The 18954-nt window shown below is 47.3% G+C and overlaps 1 protein-coding gene across 1 annotated transcript in view; it reads right to left on the bottom strand.

The window, feature by feature from the left end:
• The window catches only part of TRABD2B (TraB domain containing 2B), an 835032-nt gene that overhangs the window by 284678 nt on the left and 531400 nt on the right, over positions 1-18954 (bottom strand). Inside the window, exon 3 of the mRNA XM_060231786.1 lies at positions 1824-1970. Within this exon, the coding sequence (XP_060087769.1) occupies positions 1824-1970 (147 nt within the window). The remainder of the gene's footprint in view (positions 1-1823; positions 1971-18954) is intronic.

Consider the following 18954-nt stretch of genomic DNA (forward strand, 5'->3'; position numbering starts at 1 on the left):
TTTAAGGAAAGAGTCTGCAGCTTTGTTATGACTGGGTTTTTTTTCCGAAGCCACAAGAATTCATAACAGCAAGTATTTTTCTGTACTTTTCTACTTTCTTTTGAGTCCAAAGAAATCACTTCTACCCCCTTCCACTTCTCCTTGATTTTCCACTTTGAAAAATAGTTCTGGGTCTCAGATCTTCCCTTTTAACAAGCTTAAATTACACCCGGAGTAGCAGATAAGGATCTTTACCTCATTAACGACGTCTAAGCTCTCATAATACCGTCCACTTTATCTCAGATATTGTTATAGTCCATAGGAAGTTGAAGCCTTAGTGAGTTTATGTCAATTTAATGACTCCAAGGATTCTTTGTAGGCGATAGAATGCAATTCTTCATCGGGGGAATCTTCAAAGCCGAAAAAAAAACCCTCCTGGGATCGTTCGTCAGCCAAAGTGAATCCCCCTCGAAATAAACATGCATGCCATAGACAAGTTCCTTTACTGGAAAAAGTAGACAGTAGGCTCTATAAAGCCTTTTCTGTCCAAAAACAAAGATCTTGGTCTGCTCCACACAGGGAAACAGGACAGCTCACCAAGCTTCAACCCCCCATCTGACTTGGGGGTCAGGACTGGCTTCAGCACCATCCTTGCTGTTGCTGCCCACTTGGCTCTCTTCTCAGTCCTGCCACTGGGCTGCTGCCCTCCTTAGTTCTGTGCCCATGCTCCACCCTTTCTCCCCCTAGATGTAGGGAGCTCTGGGCTGTAAATATACATCACAAAGTTTGTTTTGAGGGAAAACCATACGTGATATCCTGAGCTCCTTAGAGGAAAGGTGGGGAAAACCAGATAGTAAACATTTATGGTATCATCATGATCCATACCGCTGACCTAAGTTTGCCAGACTCCAGGTAGAGACTGTGAATCTTCCAGAATTGCAGATGATCTTCATCATACAAAGATCAGTTCCCCTGGAGAAAATGGCTGCTTTGGAGGGTGTACTATAGCATTATACACTGCTGAGGTCCCTCCTCTTTGAAAACCTTGCCTTCTCAAGGCTCTACCCAAACATCTTCAGGAATTTCCCAGTATGACCACACCTTCTTTGCTACACTGACTGGCTGTCCGATTTCTTCTCATATTTGCTTTACTTTGTTGGAACAGAACCTCCCAGTAATTTTTTTTCAGAAAGCATTAAAGAAGGCTATGCATGTCACCTGTAGCCAATATTCTGAAAACACAGCTAAGGAAGACACAGTGAGAACTTGGCAAGTGAAGATTACAGTACAGGGGTAATGGAATGGTATTACAGCACCAGAGTCTCTTCCTACATCTATTTACCAGCAAATGATGACCATAGTAGAAAATTAGAGTCTCATGGCACCCTTTATTCTTTTTCTGTTCAGAGCAACACAGCTACTCACATGGATCTATCTTTATGAAACGTTCACCATGTTATTCTTGGATGTCCCCAAGGTTAGAGCATTATGGTTCTTAAAGGATTTTTTTTGTTGGGGGAGGGGGGCTGATCAGTAAAGTTCTCATTTCAGTAGAGATGCCAAGTCCATACATCAGGGGTGGCCAACGGTAGCTCTCCAGATGTTTTTTGCCTACAACTCCCATCAGCCCCAGCCAGCATGCCCAATGCCTGGAGCTGATGGGAGTTGTAGGCAAAAAACATCTGGAGAGTTACTATTTGCCACCCCTGCCATACATCATGTAAATGGGCCAAAAGATTTCTGTCCTTTGACTATTTGTTGAAGGAATGTGAACTAGGGTACTAAGCAGCCACATATTTGGCCAGAAGTCCCCAAAATATGTATTCATTGTGATGACAACATACCTGTGAAGTATCATGATTAAATATGACAGCATTGAGGTCTCCACAGTTGTAGTGCTTGATAAGATCTTCAGTGGTATAAGGGGCCTGCAAGCTGCCCTCTCGGAGACTTTCATGCTGCAGTAATGTTTGGTTCAAAGCAAACAGCACCTGTATACAATTTAAAATAAATATGTTAAAAAAATGTCAGGTGAAAAATACATGATCAGATAAACTGGGGTGGGGAGAAACTTGGACTGATAGCATGAACAAATTTGCCATCTCCAATTGCCAGGGTTGTTTTCTGTCTTACTAGCTGGCTTGCCTGTTATTTTCAAGAAGGCTTAGCACCCAATTCAAAATGAATTTTTTGACACAGGTTAGGAATAATTTATTTTGATTTATAAGCACAGCCTATACTAGCTCTTATGTATGTATTTATTTAAAACATTTGCAGCCCACGTTTCCACTCAAATAAGGTCCCCAAGGAGGCCAGTAACAAGACATTTCAACATTAAAACAACTGAGGTATTAAAACAAAGTTAAGCATAAAGCATACATAAAATAATTGTATTTTCAACAAAATATATATATCACAAACATATCATACAGCCAGGGAAGACAGCCAGATCGATTCCTCAGTAGCAGTTGCTCTGCCCCTGGGCTTCTGCTTTCCCCAGCTCAAGTGATCAATTCCCCATCAGTTGCTGCATTTTGACCCACAACGCCCTCCAATTTCCCTCATGGCTTCCTTTTTCTTTTTTCTTTTCTTTCTTTCTTTTAAAAAAGGAAGTCTGGATACATTCTGTAAGCTAATAATATCTATGCCTTGTGGCTTCCTGATCTCTTAAAAATAGGGTTGCCAAGTCCAATTCAAGAAATATCTGGGGACTTTGGGGGTGGAGCCAGGAGACATTAGGGGTGGAGCCAAGATGAAGGCTGTGACAAGCATAATTGAACTCCAAAGGTCAAATGCTGCGTGACCCTGCACTCGTGATGGGAGTGGGGGGTGGGATGCGGTTTTGCCTCCGCTGGCACCTTCCTGTGAACGGGGCAGGGGCCGCCACTTGCCTCTCTGAGACGGCTCTGCTGGATGTGAACATCAGCCGACAGCAGCACCGTCACCCCAAGCACCGCCGACATGTCCCAGGATGCGACGTGCCACATGAAGCATGCGCCCGCCTCCCTGCGCACAGCCCTACTGTTCCTGGAGCAGCTTTGCTCCAAAGAGCCTTCCAGGGGCGACCCCCACCCCCAGAGAGCAGGGAGCGGCCTGAGGCCCAGTCAGCTGCGTGTGGTTCGACTACCTGGGCTGGGGGTCGTTGGCCGGCTGGGAATGATGCGCTCGGCATGCTAAGCCTATAGGAAAGGTCGAGGGCCACCTTCGGAGCGCTCTGGCGCTTTCTCGAGTTCTTGGCCCAGCGCTTCTCTCCAGAAGCAGCTGCCGCACAGCAGAGCCGCCCAAGGGAGCAGTAACCTCGTGCCGGCCCAGGCGGCAGCACCGCTCTTGGGACTCCCTCCTCCATCTCCCACCCGGGGCTGCTTGGGCTTGGCGCTGCCAGGCTCAGGCACACGCTCCTGCGAGAGTCTCGGTGCGGCGCAAGGAGGGCGCGGAGAGGCGGCGCTGCGCTTCTCTCTTAGCCTTCCCCCAGAGGCAGTGCGGGTGCTGCAGCGCTGAAGTCTGGAGAAGCAGCAGCAGTGCGGACCCCCAGGCACGCCTCACCCGACGTGGCAAAGCCTCTCCTGGCGCCAGGCTCCAACACCGGCTCGGGAGCCTCGCAGTGCAGCCGTTTTCCCCCTCCCCCCGCTTCCATTTTTTTGGGGAGCGGGGGAAGAGGCTGGAAAATCTGGGGTCCCCCGCCAGGGCGGGAGGGTTGGGAAGCCTACTTAAAAAAAAGAAGAAAAAGGGCTAGTGAGGGAAATTGCAGGGAGCCTCAGGTCAAAATGCACCAGTACAGCAACGGTAGGGAATCAATTGCTAGAGCCAGGGAAAGTAGAAGCCTGGGGACAGAGCAACTGCTAGTGTGGAATTGGTCCTAATAATGGTTAATGGGGGAATAACAAACTAACAACAAAAAAGTATTCTGGTGGAAGACAATGATTGGGGGAGACAGGCAAATCTCCCTGGGGAGGGAGTTCCAAAATTTTGGCACCGTGACCTGAAAAGGTCCTTTCTCAGGTTGCCACCCATCTAATCTCAGATAGTAATGGCACGCAAAGCTGGCTGTGGGTGGTTAGGGTCATATGGAAGTAGGCTACCCTTCAGAAATGCTGGTCCCAAACTGTATGGGACTTAATAGGTCAATACCAGCAAGCTGAATTGCACCCAGAAGCAAATTGGGAGCCAGTGTAGATGAGTCAAGACTGGAATTACATGGTTCCTATGACCCACTCTAGTCAACATTCTGGCCATAGCATTTTATACCCACTACTGTTTTAAGACCGGTCATCAAGGGCAGTGCCACAAAGTGTGGATTGTAGTAATCTAATCTTGATGTTACCAGAGCATGCACTACGGCAGCAAGACTTTTTCCTCCAAGAAAGGGCTGCAGTTGGCTCATCAGCCAAAGCTGGTGAAATGCACTCTGGCCACCACTGCCACCAATTTATCCAACAGGAATCTCAGGTCCAGGAACACTCCCCTTCCTATGAACTTGCTTCTTTAGGGACTGCAATCCCATCCAGAACAGACGATATCAATTCTTGGATCAAACCTTCCTTCTTCCAGTAGAGTCTTCATTTTGTTGTTTTTCATTCTCAATAGGATCCTGTTTTTTTTGTGTGTGTCCTTTTTTGTTGTTGTTTTGTTTTTTGGACTCTCTTGCTATCATGTTATCTAAAAATAAAAGGTCATGTTGATTGCCAGAAGTGATACTTCTCTCATTTTGTTGTTTTTGTGTTATTTTACTATATAAGGAGAATGAGAACCACAACAACCTTTTCTCTAGCAAACAGGATGCTTGGATTGTCTTCCAAAGCATACCTTCAGTGCTCCCAAGATTTTTTGTCCCTCAATTTAATTAATTAAAACACCACCAGCTGTTCTTCATATGTTATAATGAAAATGATGCTCCCTGACCCGAACATCATTGGCATAGAGTGCACTGGTCTGATGTGGGAAGCCAAGGAGAGTGTGGTGATCTGGGTTGTGTACCATCCGCCTAACGCACCACCAGAGAGCCTACCTGCCATGTTGGACGCAGTGTCCATCTGGGCATTCGACTTTCCCAGACTTTTAGTTCTGGGGGATTTCAATGTCCATGTTGATGAAGCGACGTCCATGCAGGTGCAGGACCTGGTGTCGTCCATAGAGACACTGGGACTCAGCTAATTTGTATCAACCCACACACACCAGGCCGGGCACACACTGGATTTGATCTTTGAGGCAGGGATATTGGTGGATCTGGTAACACCAAATGCCATTCCATGGCCAGACCACTATTTATTATTTATTTATTTCCATTTATATCCCGCCCTCTCCGCAAGCGGACTCAGGGCAGCTTACAACATCATAAAAACAATCAATTCAATAAAACATATAAAACCATAATTTACTTATATCAATTTTAAAACCATTCTATAGCGCTGTTTCAGTCCAATATAGGCGGTATTGACTTCCCGACTATGATCGCCAGCATTCTGTAGGATGTCCGGTGGCAGCCCTTTTTCAATCAAACCGCAAAAGCCTGCTTAAACAATTCGGTCTTACAGGCCCTGCGGAACGCAGACAAATCCCGCAGGGCCCTTATAGCTTCTGGGAGGGTGTTCCAAAGTTCTGGTGCTGCCACCGAAAAAGCCCTGGATCTCGTTATACATAGCCTGGCTTCTTTTGGGCCAGGGGCAGACAACAGATTTTTTGTCCCTGATCGCAGTGCTTTCTGGGGGATATATGGGGAAAGGCGGTCCCGTAGATAGGCAGGTCCCTGACCATAGAGGGCTTTAAAGGTTAATACCAACACCTTGAAGCGAACTCGGAACATAACAGGCAACCAGTGCAGCTCTCTCAGCACTGGCTGAATGTGCTCCCATCGTGGCAGCCTTGAAAGTCCAGCTGGACCTGCAACTCCAGCCCTGTTTAGGTGGCGAGCGGATTTTTGCTTGCCTGCAGAGCCAAATGGACCCAGAGCGGTTTCAGGAGGCCCTGCAGGATCCGATGCCCCCTGGTGGGTCATTAGATGAGCTTGTGGAGGACTGGTATTCCCGGCTCTCCACTGCCACTGATGACATCGCTCTCTGGCACCCTCTTTGCTGTCATACCAAGGCAGCTCCCTGTTATTTCTTGGACCTACTAAGGATGAAAAGACAGCTTAGACGGTTAGAGCGAGTGTGGCGGCGTGCTCGTGAAGAAGAGTCCAGAACTTCTTATAGAATGCTTATGAAAGTCTATGAGAAGGCTGTGAAGTCCACTAAGAAAAATTTCTATGCGGCCTCCATAGAGTCTGCAAAGTTGCACCCAGCTCAGTTATTTAGAGTGATTCAGTCTTTGACAATTCTGCCATCGAGCAAACAAAAAGATAGAGAATTGGATATTGGTTCTGATGCTTTTGCGACATATTTCACAGATAAAATCTTGACTCTCCACCAGGACCTCCCAGCCACGGATGATGCAGTACACAAACTGGAAGCCCCTTGGCCATCACACGGTCCAATACTTGACCGCTTCAGTTGACTCACACTGGAGGATGTAGACAGGATCCTGACTGCAGTGAAGCCTACTACATTCCCCCTGGACCCCTGCCCATCCTGACTTGTGAAGGCTTGCCAGGATGATGTCAGGGCTTCTCTAGGTGATATTATCAACTTGTCTCTGACAAGCGGGACATTCCCAGAGAAATTAAAGGAGGCGGTAATTTGGCTGCTTTTGAAGAAACCCTTGCTGGACCGTATGGTTCTAGCTAACTACCGCCCAGTTTCAAACTTATCATTCCTGGGAAAGGTAGTTGAGAAAGCGGAGGCAGAGCAGCTACAGGTTTTCCTGGATGAAACATCCACCCTGGACCCATTCCGATCTGATTTCTGCCTGGGCCATGGAACTAGTCGCCCTCACAGATGACCTAAGAAGACATCTGGACCAAGGCGGGTCGGTGCTGCTGATTCTTCTCGACCTATCAGCAGCATTTGACATGATTGACTATGATCTATTGACCCACTGCCTCACTGTAATATGGGGGTAGCCTTGTAATGGTTTTCCTCCTTCCTCCGGGGAAGGGGACAAAGGGTGATGCTGGGCAAGCAGACCTCCCTGTGACACCCACTTATATGTGGAGTGCTGCAGGGAGCTATTCTCTCGCCCATATTATTTAACATCTGTATGCACCCCCTTGCCCAGATTGCCCAAGGTTTTGGACTGGGTTGTCACCAGTATGCTGATGACACCCAGCTCTATCTGTTGATGGATGGCAGACCGTCTTCTGCCCCTGGACATCTGTCCGAAGTGTTGGGAGCTGTAGCGGGATGGTTACAGCAGAAACGACTGAAGTTAAATCCAAATAAGACGGAGGTCCTGTGCTTAAGTCGAGGGGGGATGGGTCTGTGCACCCAGCTCCCAGCCTGGATGGCGCTGTTTTACTGCCAACCCAACAGGTGTAGAATTTGGGAGTGATCCTGGATGTCTCACTTTCTATGGATGCCTCACTTTCACAGCAGTTGCTGGATCTGCCTTCTACCATCTACGGCAGACCAGGCAGCTAGCACCATATCTATCTCCCCAAGACCTGGCAACAGTGACCCATGCAATGGTCACTTTCAGACTAGATTACTATAACTCATTTTATGCTGGCTTACCCTTGAAACTGATCCAGAAACTGCAGCAGATGCAGAATGCAGCTGCTCGCCTGCTGACTGCATCACCTGTACAGGTGAGCATGCAGCCGGTGCTCCACGGCCTGCTCTGACTGCCTATAGAGTACTGGATCCATTTCAAGGTGTTAGTTCAGACTTTTTAAAGGCTTACGCAGCCTGGGACCAACATGCCTGCGGGATCGTCTCTTCCCATATATGCCTTGGAGGTCGCTTTGCTCGGCCTCCCAAAGTCTTCTGACCGTCCCCGGCCCAAGAGATGCCTGTCTTGCCTCTACCAGGGACAGGTCTTTCTTGGTCCTGGCCCCAACCTGGTGGAATCAGCTCCCTATGGAGATCCGGGCCCTACCTGGCTTGTTAGCCTTTTTGTAGGGCCTGTAAAATGGAGCTGTTCCACCAGGTTTTTGGGTGAGGTGGCGGGCATCTATTCACTAGATTGGTTGGCCTCCCCTACCATACTATCCTACTGCGCTGTTTTGCTGTATCGTATTATACCATCTTGGTCCTGTTGAACTATTCTGAACATCCTAATCGGTTTTTACTGTTATGCTGTTTTATTGTTATGCTGATTTTATTGTGATTTTATTATTCATGTTGTGCTCTGCTCTGAGCCCCTATGGGGAATGGGTGGAATATAAATAAACAGATAATAAATAAATAAATAAATAAATAAATAAATAAATAAATAAATAAATAAATAAATTTGAACATTTGTCATTATCAGGGGTTGTTTTGTAGAAAAATAGGTGGTGGAGCCCATCCAGGGATTTCTATGCATCTGCACATACTATTCAATGGACAAGGAGGTGGAACTCTCAGAAGGAGGAGCTGGAACTCTCAGAAAGTTTCAGGAGCTGTGCTCCTGTGAGCTCCCACTGAATCTGAGGCCTGATCATTATAAAGTATGTAAGACAGAGCTTCTTCTTCCCCTTTCTATGACTAGTTTTCATGATCAAAATGACTGTGAAATACTGTACTGAACGATCTCATTTTTTAATAAATTAGTGCTATTAAGAGATTGGTAGCAATTTAGAGATGCTTACCACTTCTCTTTTTTCAGTTTCATCCTCAGTGTGTAGCAGCCCAATGAACTGCTGAGGGGAAGGGCACACAGTCAAGTGATTTCTACATTATAGCCAAATCTCTTGTAATTGACTGTGACTCAAGATAATTCCATGGAAAGCAGATCACCACCCTTAATAGTTACATATGCATGTGGCTTATATCACTATAAGCCACATGCATAATAACATGTAAAACAAAGAAATATGGCATGCAATCATATTAATGATTACAAAGGAGTTCAGTAGTACCCTTTACTTGCTTGATATATGAAAGAAAAGTATGAAATAAAAATCTGGTGGGGTAAGAGAAATTTCTGGATGCTTCCAACAATGGATGTAATAGCAGGTAAACATGACTGGCTCACCACATATGTTTTTCCCACAGCTGCCTTGCACCCAGAAAGTAAGAGTGAGTGAAAGGGATAAAAACATCCTCCAATACATACACACAAAAAAAAATAGCAACAGAAATATTTATTTATTTCCGTACATTTATAGGCCACCCTTTCCTATAGTGGGCTCAGGGCGGCTTCCAACATAATAAAAACAATTGAAACAGTTTAAAACAATTAAAACAGTTCAAACACATATAACTTTTTTTAAATAATCATTTTAGATCCCTTTTCTTTCAATCAACATTTTTCTAAGCTTATATTTTTATTAGTCCTATATTCAGAATCCACAGGAAATCCATGGATGAGCTGTTTCCTCCCCAGTTTATAAATCTCAAAAGGTAAGAAATCCTTTAAACCCCTGCCTTTTACAGCCTGTTTAAATTAGTGAGATGCTAATCTCACATTTTATGGGTCATAGAAAATGTTGAAGCCTAGGCTGGCCTGGAACACGTGAGGAATGTTTTGGAATTTTGAGAAAGAGAACTTGCAGAGATGAATTGATCCATTTAGCTGTTGAACCACCAATCTTTTCAGCATGCTGAAGTTCCTGTCGTGGAAAATTCAAACTGTATTTCCAAAATCTGCCCTTAAATACACCTAGGAGGATTTTTGCTACATAGCTGCCACATTTCAATTTCTGGCCAACATTCACTGCACTTCTACAATGAAACCATATTCATTTTCAGTTTTAAACTGGCCTCAGAGTAAGTAGATTTCTAGAAAAATGCACTGGTAGAAAATTTCAACCAGAGAGAAAGCCTATAAAAAGGTGAAACTGGGATTGGATTTTTTTTTTTAAAGTACATATGTTGGATATTTTGGGGGAAACCCTTCTTTGGCAAGTGGTTACCAACTCTGGGTTGGTAAATTCCTGGATATTAGGAGTAAATTCTGGGAAATAGGGTTGCCAAGTCCAATTCAAGAAATATCTGGGGACTTTGGGGGCGGAGCCAGAAACAAGGGTGTGACAAGCATAATTCAACTCCAAGGGAGTTCTGGCCATCACATTTAAAGGGACATCACACCTTTTTAAATATCTTCCTTCCATAGGAAATAATGAAGGATAGGGGCACCTTCTTTTGGGGCTCATAGAATTGGACCCCCTGGTCCAATCGTTTTGAAACTTGGGGGGTACTTTGATAGATAGATAGATAGATGAATTTATTGTCATTGTTCTCAACAAAAAGAGAGCAACGAAATGAGGTGCTCTTCCACAAACATACCAACACATCAAACACACATATTCATAAACCATTTAAATACATTTGAAACCATTAAACCATTTAAACCATTAAAACCATTTAAATACATCTAAAACGGATAAACATTCATAAAACCATTAAAACCATTTAAACCATTAAATAAACATTCATAAAACCATTAAACATTCATAAAACCATTAAAACCATTTAAACCATTAAATACATCTAAAACAGATAATCCTTCATAACCCTGCATTTAACCTAACCACAGCACTTGGATAGAAACTGTCCTTAAATCTGTTTGTCCTAGCCTTCAACACTCTATATCGTCTACCTGACGGTAAGATCTCAAAAAGCAAATGGCCCAGATGTGTATGGTCCCTTAGGATCATTTGTATCTTCCTTTTACATGCCATATTATACAGATCCACCAATGAGGGGAGAGAACATCCACAAATCTTTTGTGCTCTTCTCGTCACTCTTTGGAGCACCCTTCTCTCTGCTTCCGTGCAGCTCCCAAACCACGCGCAGAGGCAATAAGATAAAATGCTCTCAATGGAACTACGATAAAAGGCAACCAGCAGACTCCCTGACAGTTGTAGTGATCTTAAGAGTCTTAAGTAGTATAGTCGTTGCTGGGCCTTTTTCTCTAGAGCTAAAGTATTTGCCCCCCATGTTAGATCCTGTTTCATGGTAATTCCCAGAAACTTCCATTCTGTCACCTGTTCTACCATAACACCATCAATAAACAACGGCTGGGTGTCCAAACTACTCTTCCTGTAATCCACTATAATTTCCTTCGTCTTATTTATATTTAAAATAAGATTATTTACTTTACACCAAAGGGACAGCTGTTGAACTTCCCTCCTGTACGCAGACTCATCATCCTCAGAGATGAGCCCTACCAACGTTGTATCATCTGCATACTTAATGATTTTGTTACTCAGACTGCTGGAAACACAATCAGATGTGTAAATAGTGAAAAGAAGTGGACTCAAGACACATCCCTGAGGGGTGCCAGTATTTAAGATCTTCACGGAGGAAATATATCCATCCATTTTAACCCTTTGTGAACGACCTGACAAAAAATTCAAAATCCACTCACATATAGAGTCCGACAGCTTCAAATCTTTAAGCTTAGACAACAATCTATGGGGTGATATTGTATTAAAAGCAGAACTAAAATCTGCAAACAACATTCTAACATACGTCCCCTTTTTATCCAAATGCGATAAAGCAGTATAAAGAACAGTATTAACAGCATCCTCAGTAGATCTATTTTTCCTGTAAGCAAACTGATATTCATCAAAAATAACAGGAAGGCAGGAAATAATATATTTTCGAACTAATTGTTCAAAACACTTCATTATCACAGAAGTCAAGGCCACTGGCCTATAGTCATTTAAAACCTTTGCTGGCGTCCTCTTTGGTATTGGGACAATAAGGGAAGCCTTCAAACAAGTGGGAACAATGGATTGTGACAAAGAACGATTGAAAATCTCAGTCCACACCCCGGCTAACTGCCCTGCACATTCCTTTACCACACAACCAGGGATATTATCGGGACCTGCAGCCTTTCTAGAATTTACTGCCTTCATTATACACCTAACATCGTGCTCCCTCACAACGAAAGGAGCACCTTGCTCGGTCCCCAATGATGATGTTACTAGTAATTCCGCTTCCTTTTGATCCACTTCAAACCGGGCATAAAAAGTATTTAACTCCTCTGCCAGCTCCTGCTTTCCATTCGTACTAGCCTTTAGCGCCTTGAAATTAGTTAACTGCTGAATCCCCTGCCAGGCTTGTCTCAAATTATTCTGAGAAAGCCATTCTTCTATCCTGCCCTTATATGCAGCTTTGGCCTGTTTAATACCCCGCTTCAAATTTGCTCTGGCCACACTGTAAAGTGAGGCACTAGATACTATATTGAAAATTTGGTGCCTCTACCTCAAAAACAGCTTCCCCAGAGCCCACGAAACCTCCAGATCAATTCTCCATTATACCCTATAAGGATCAATCTCCACATAGGAAATAATGAAGTGCTCAGCAGATGTCCCCCCCCCCCCGTTTCCGGTGACTCTGAAGTGATGGATTGGCATCTCTACTCATGAGTTGCTTCCAACTTCTTTAAAGTAACACAGACACACCATCCCAAGAGGAAGCCTTTCAATCAGAAACTGAAGCCTCCAAAGGCACATGGTCCTCTGGGGGTGGGTCTTCTCCCCACTGGCCAGCTGACTAGGGGTGGGAAGGAGCCTGGGAAAGCAGAATAACCCACTCTGGGACCTGGGGATTGGCAAGCCTACTGGGAAAGCAGAGGTTTGAGGTGGGCAAGGAAACTCAGCAAGGATGTGATGCCATAAGCTGCACCCTTGGAAGAACAGGAGGTAGCTGGCAGTGATAGTGTGGCATCATTTCCAGAAAAATTCGCAAGGATCATGCCTCTCTGGGGACCACCATGAACTCTATGATAAAACTTTTTATATAAGTGGTGACATGCTATCAACCTTACAGCCATTTTTTAAAAACATGTATTTTGTACTTTTCTTGCATTTCTAGAGTAGTGTGTTCCATTGGTGCCTGGAGGACATTTGGTCAACTGCTATTGTGTGTGTTTTCAATGAAATGTTTTCAATTTTTGCTGCCTCCTTCTGGAAGGCCAATGATGACATCACCACCATTTTAAATCTGAATATCTGAACAACATTTTACACAAGACCTTATATTTATGGCCTTGGTATTTTTGTCCCCTCGCCCCTTTTCTTATTTTAAAATATCCAGGCTGAAAAACAGTTCTGGAGAAAGCTTACATACTGTTTTGTGTTATTTTGGTTGGTTTAAATAAAATGTATTATTTGGTTTTTATTTTTTAATCAGAAAAGTAGGCAAGTATTTTCGAAGGGTTTATATGAAATAATCAATCAATTCAATTTATTGCATTAGCACATATTGCCATAGCAGCAAACAACCAGATTCAGCAATAAAACAAAAGAAACAAGGAGAAAAAAAAAAACAGAATACCTCGTGCCTTAATACAATAAGATACAATAAAACTCAATTTTAAAAACCAGATATAAAATTTAAAACATCAGAAAAAATTTAACTGATACCACACTAGTAAGCTACCCAGAATAATAATAATGAACAACTAGTGTGGTACAGTCTTTAGTTTCTTTTCCATAATGCCAGTCATGAATCTTGCAACTTGGAGGGTAACATGTCTATCTCTGTCAGACAGCAAGAAAACTAGTTTCTCCTGATTTGACTTGCCAAAAAGAGAAGATAAAATACGATCCAGAAACCTATTCCATTCAAACTTAAAATCAGGACAATAAAATAGGGAGCGATAGAGGTCCTCAATGGAAGTTAGTGTCAAGTCTGATGTTTCAATAACGAGACCTTTTTTGATAAAAGTTTCTAGTTTATTGTAACATGTTGTTAGACTATAGCGTTAAATTGAAAGACTGGCGAGTACACAATCAAGGCAAGCATTTAAGGTATACATCAAAGGGATTCTTGAGGGAGGGGTACTCTATGCAGGGCAGATTCACACATTGATGTTACTATTTCGTTCTCAGGCCTGACCGGCCTTGGCCGTCTTCTTGGCACCATTCCCCCCACGCTCTCCTGAGAAGGCACTACTATCTTGTTCCCATATTCCCATTTCAAGGCAGCACTACATAACAAAGGGAGGGGGGGCAGAAAGGAGGGATCAAGCTAGCAGCATCAGTGTACAGTATGGTTTTTACCCAGGATCCTTTTCCTGAACCAAAGATGCATTTTATAAAACTACAGCAGACTTGACATACTGCCCACCCTAAGCCCCCTCCACCGCTCGGGGCTGTGGAAGAGGCTTGGTCGGATCACAGTCCCGGGCTTCTTGAGTGATGAGGCAGCGGTCGACCGGTAATTTGGCGAGGCCCCCCGCAGGGGGAGGGTGCCAACTGGACGGCCCGGTGTTCCGACGAAGCAAGCTGCAATGAAACACAGGGTGGATTTTACCCAGGGCGGGCGGCAGATCGAGTTCCACAGTCACTGGGTTGATCACCCGTTTAACTCGGAAGGGCCCCAGGAACTTGTAGGCTAATTTCCGGGAGGGCTGAGTGAGGGGTAAGTTTTTGGTTGACAGAAACACAGAGTCCCCCACTTTGAACTCCCCCATCGGGGCATGAGATTTATCATATTGTTTTTTATAAGTCTCTTTGGCCGCCTCGAGGTTTTCTTTGATAGTTGGCCAGCTGTTACTCGGCCCTTGCCACCATTGCTCAAACGCAGAGGGGTTTTCCTGGTTACTTCCCCCTGGCAACAGCGGGATCGGCTTCCCTTCGTAACCAAACACCGTAGAGAAAGGGGAAGCTCTAGTAGAACTCTGCATGCTGTTGTTATAGCAATACTCAGCAAAGGGGAGCAGATCCACCCAGTCGGACTGGCGCTGGTTCACAAAGCACCGTAGGTATTGTTCTAGCACCCCATTAACCCTCTCCGTCTGTCCGTCAGTCTGGGGGTGGTAGGCTGAGCTCAGTCCCTGTTCCATTCCCACTAATTTACAGAACTCCCGCCAAAAGGTGGCAACGAACTGTGGCCCGCGGTCGCTAATGACCTTGTCTGGGAATGAGTGTGGTTTTATCACGTGATCGAAAAAGAGGGCCACCAGTTTCTTTGCTGTGGGTAACTGGGGGTAGGGGATGAAATGGGCTTGTTTGGAAAAAGTGTCTATGACTACCAGGATTACTGTTTTCCCTCGTGAGGGGGGTAGTTCCACTATAAAATCCATGGACACCACAGCCCAGGGTCGGTTGGCGGTTTCGAGTGGTTGTAAGAGCCTGGGAGGTTTCCCCCCCGTCCGCTTGGCCATTATGCACACCGGGCAGCTCGTTACGAACCCCAAAACATCTTTCCGGAGCGAGGGCCACCAGAATTGACGGTTTGCCAGGTGCAGGGTTTTTACATAGCCAAAATGCCCTGCTAATTTTGAACAATGACAAAATTGCAATACTTCCCTCCTCAGACACTCTGGAATGTACAGCTTATCACCTTTGTACCATAGTCCGTCTTTTCCCTTCAGTACCCCCTCAGGACGTTCACTCCCCTCCCTCTCGGTTTCCAGAGCAATGTGCTCTCGACTGATCCCCTCCAACTCTCTTTTCTTTTGGGAGCGGGTGGTGACCATGGCCGCCACTTGGGATGGCGAAATTAGCGAGTCCACCACTTCCTCTTTCTGACTCTCGTGCTGCGGGAGCCGCGAGAGCGCATCGGCCAAGAAATTCTTTGTCCCGGGGATGTGTCTTAGGGTGAAATCGAATTTGGAGAAGAACCCTGCCCACCTGATTTGTTTTTGCTCAGTTTGCGCTTCCCTGTCAGCGCCTCTAGGTTTTTGTGGTCGGTCCACACTTCAAATGGCACCTTAGCCCCCTCTAGCCACGACCTCCAGGTTTTCAGAGCGAACATGACAGCGAACGCCTCTTTATCCCAGACCGACCAATTGCGCTGTTCGTCTGAGAATTTCGTGGAGATGTAGGCGCAGGGTCGCAGTTTCCCTTCCCCATCCTGCTGCATGAGAATGGCTCCTACGGCGACATCAGAAGCGTCGCATTGGACCACGAAGGCCCTTTGCTCGTCCAGGTGGCTTAGGACGGGTTCACTTGTGAACAGGCGCTTCAGTTGGTCGAATGCTCTCTGGCATTCTGGCGTCCAATTCAACCCGGCCCCCGGCCGTTTGGCCTCCGGACCCTTGCCTTTGGTTTTTAACAGGTCGGTCAGGGGCAGGGCGATTTGGGCGAACCCCTCTATGAATTGCCTGTAAAAAATTGCGAATCCGAGGAACGATTGGAGCTGTCTACGTGTCCTCGGGGGAGCCCACTCTAGCACAGCTTGGACCTTTGCCGGGTCCATGGCCAGCCCACGTTCGGACACCCGAAACCCCAGATAATCCAGTTCTGTCCAATGGAACTCGCATTTGGACAACTTAGCATACAGTTGGTGCTTCAGCAATGTGCTGAGCACCTCCCTCACCAATTTTACATGGGATTGTTCATCCTGCGAGTAAATAATGATGTCATTCAGGTACACCACCACCTCCTTGTACAAATACTTTCTCAACACATCATTGATAAAGTTCATGAACACCCCCGGGGCGCCTTGCAGCCCAAACGGCATCACCAAGTATTCAAACTGTCCCATCGGGGTATTGAACGCTGTTTTCCACTCGTCCCCCTCCTTGATGCGCACTCGGAAGTAAGCATCCTGCAAGTCTAGCTTGGTGAAAATTCCCCCCCCCCGCCACCGTGCTCAATAGGTCCCGGATGAGGGGGATGGGGTAAGCGTTCGACATGGAGATCGCGTTAATCCCGCGAAAATCTGTGCAAAGTCTAAGCGAGCCATCCTTCTTCCGGAAAAGTACAGGGGCGGCGTGGGGGGCCGTGGCGGGTCGGATGAACCCCCTCGCCAAGTTCTGGTCTAAGAACTTGCAGAGTTCCTTTTTCTCAGCCCACCCCATCTGGTACAATTTGGCTCTGGACAAGGTTTCCCCCGGGATCAGTTCTATGGCACAATCCGTGTTCCGGTGAGGGGGCAATTGGTTGGCTTCCTTCTCGCTAAACACCTCCATCAGGTCGTGGTAAACCTTTGGGATTGGGTGGACCTCCTCCACTGTCACACACGCTCTCTCCCTAGCGACGGGAGCCCTTGGCCCCCACGCTGTATTCCACAAGTGTCCTTTGCACCCGGGGTCCAGGAACCTGATGGTCTGTGCCCTCCATCAGATCAGAGGTTCATGCTTTTCTAGCCATCCCACCCCCAGTACCACCAGGTACGAGCACGAAGGGGCAATCACACAAAACTCCTGGTCCCAGTGCTCCTCGATCCCTATGGGGCAGGGTTGTGTCTCGCGCGAGCAGGGCTCCCTGCACATCACGGACCCATCCATTTGCTCAAACATCATGGGGTGGGGCAGCTGCGAGCTTTCTAGTCCCAAAGCCTCCACCACTTTAGGGGAGATCAGTTCTCTGTTACACCCCGAGTCTATGAGGGCCCGTATTTGCAAGAACCTCTGTAACTTGGGGTTCATGAGTTTTACAGTCACAAAATACAACCTCCCCGTCACTCTCACCGTCAGCGGCGCCTTGTCTCGATTGACCTGCTGGTGGGCACCCTTCAGAGCAGCAGGTTGGGCTTGTTTCTCGCCGGCTCCTCTACCCAGGCGAGGTCGGCCAGTTCGGCGGATAGGAGCACCTCTTCCTCCTGCAGCTCTTCTTGCACCGCCACTGCGCTGCTCTTCGCCGCATCCTTAGGGCGGCTGGGGGTCTTCTTGGGGGTGGGGGTGACCAGCTTGGGGAGCGCCGGTAGGGCCTGCAACAGCGGAGGGTGTGGGCAGTTGGAGGCCAGGTGGTTCGGGTCCCCGCACCTGAAGCACCGATGGGGACCGACTGGCACCGCCGCGGTTGGTTTCTCCCCTTTAGGCGGCTCAGCTTTCGCAGGCCCCCCTCTCGCCTGGGCCTTCCCCGACTGGTGTTGACGCAGCATGGCCACTCGCTTGAGGTTATTCTCTACTTCTCCCACCAGCTGGATCCACCCCACCAACGTGGTCGATCGGGCCTGGGTGAGGGCCCAATCCAGGATGCTCGCATTCAGTCCGTTAGTGAACTGCTCAATCTTCATCACCTCGTTCCACCCCCGGACTCGGGCGACGTTGACTTGAAAGTCGGCCGCATACTTGCGTATGGGTTGGGCCCCCTGCTGCATGTCCTGCAGGGCCGCCAGCGCCCGAGACTCTTGCAGCGGGTCTTCATATTGGGTCAGCAGGGCTTGCAAGAAGGTGTGCACGTCGTCCAGGATTGGGCTCCTGGTCTCGCACAGGCTCACGTACCACCTCTTGGCTGCTCCTCTCAGTTTCGAACCCAGATAGTCGACCTGGCTGAACTCGTCAGGGAAGGAGTGACCCCAGTAATGCATGTAGCTGTTTGCCTGGATCTCGAAGTAGTTCACCTCCTCCAGGTCTCCATCGAAGGTGGCATCTAGTTCCCTCCCCACGTTCCGTGGCACAGCTAGAGGGGCCGGGGGTGGGGGAGCCGGTGCTGGTGCGGTGCTGGCTCTCGCTGGGGCCGGCGGCGGTTGGCTTGGGCGGCTCCGGGTCCCCGCTTAGGCAGCCACTGGTCTCCAGGATGTCGTCCCCCCCAGGGCTCTCCCCAGTTGAATCGTCAGGTCACGGACTTCGTCCTGCAGACCCCCGAGTGCTCCGTCTATCTCTCTGCGGACCATTGAACGGAACATCTGATAGTCCTCCTCATACGGGTCCTTGGGCTTTGGGTCCCCACTCTCAGTTCCCTTGCGCCCGACCCCGTCGCCCTCATCCTCTCCGACCTGGACGACGATGATGCTGTCTGCCTCGCCCATCTCCCCAGAGCCCGAGTTCACAGCTTCCATTCCGGCCACCTGGATCGGCCTGATGTGGCGGTTCAGGATGGCCTCCCGGCGGAGTGGGGCCTGATCCATGATGGTGGTCGAGGTCCTCGGTTGATACTGCCGGGGCGATAACACCAGTTGGAACTCGGGGCGAGACTCCGCTGCTCTTCTCGGGTTTAAGACATGCCAAGGGGTAGCAGCTCCCTCCAGCCCCGTATCGGGTGGGAGTTCTCCGTTGTCTGGAATCTGGTCGGCCATCGGGCTTTTCAAGTTGCCGGAAAGGTTGAACTCCAAA

The sequence above is a fragment of the Heteronotia binoei genome, chromosome 2, assembly GCF_032191835.1.
Source record: "Heteronotia binoei isolate CCM8104 ecotype False Entrance Well chromosome 2, APGP_CSIRO_Hbin_v1, whole genome shotgun sequence".
Taxonomy (NCBI): Eukaryota; Metazoa; Chordata; class Lepidosauria; order Squamata; family Gekkonidae; genus Heteronotia; species Heteronotia binoei.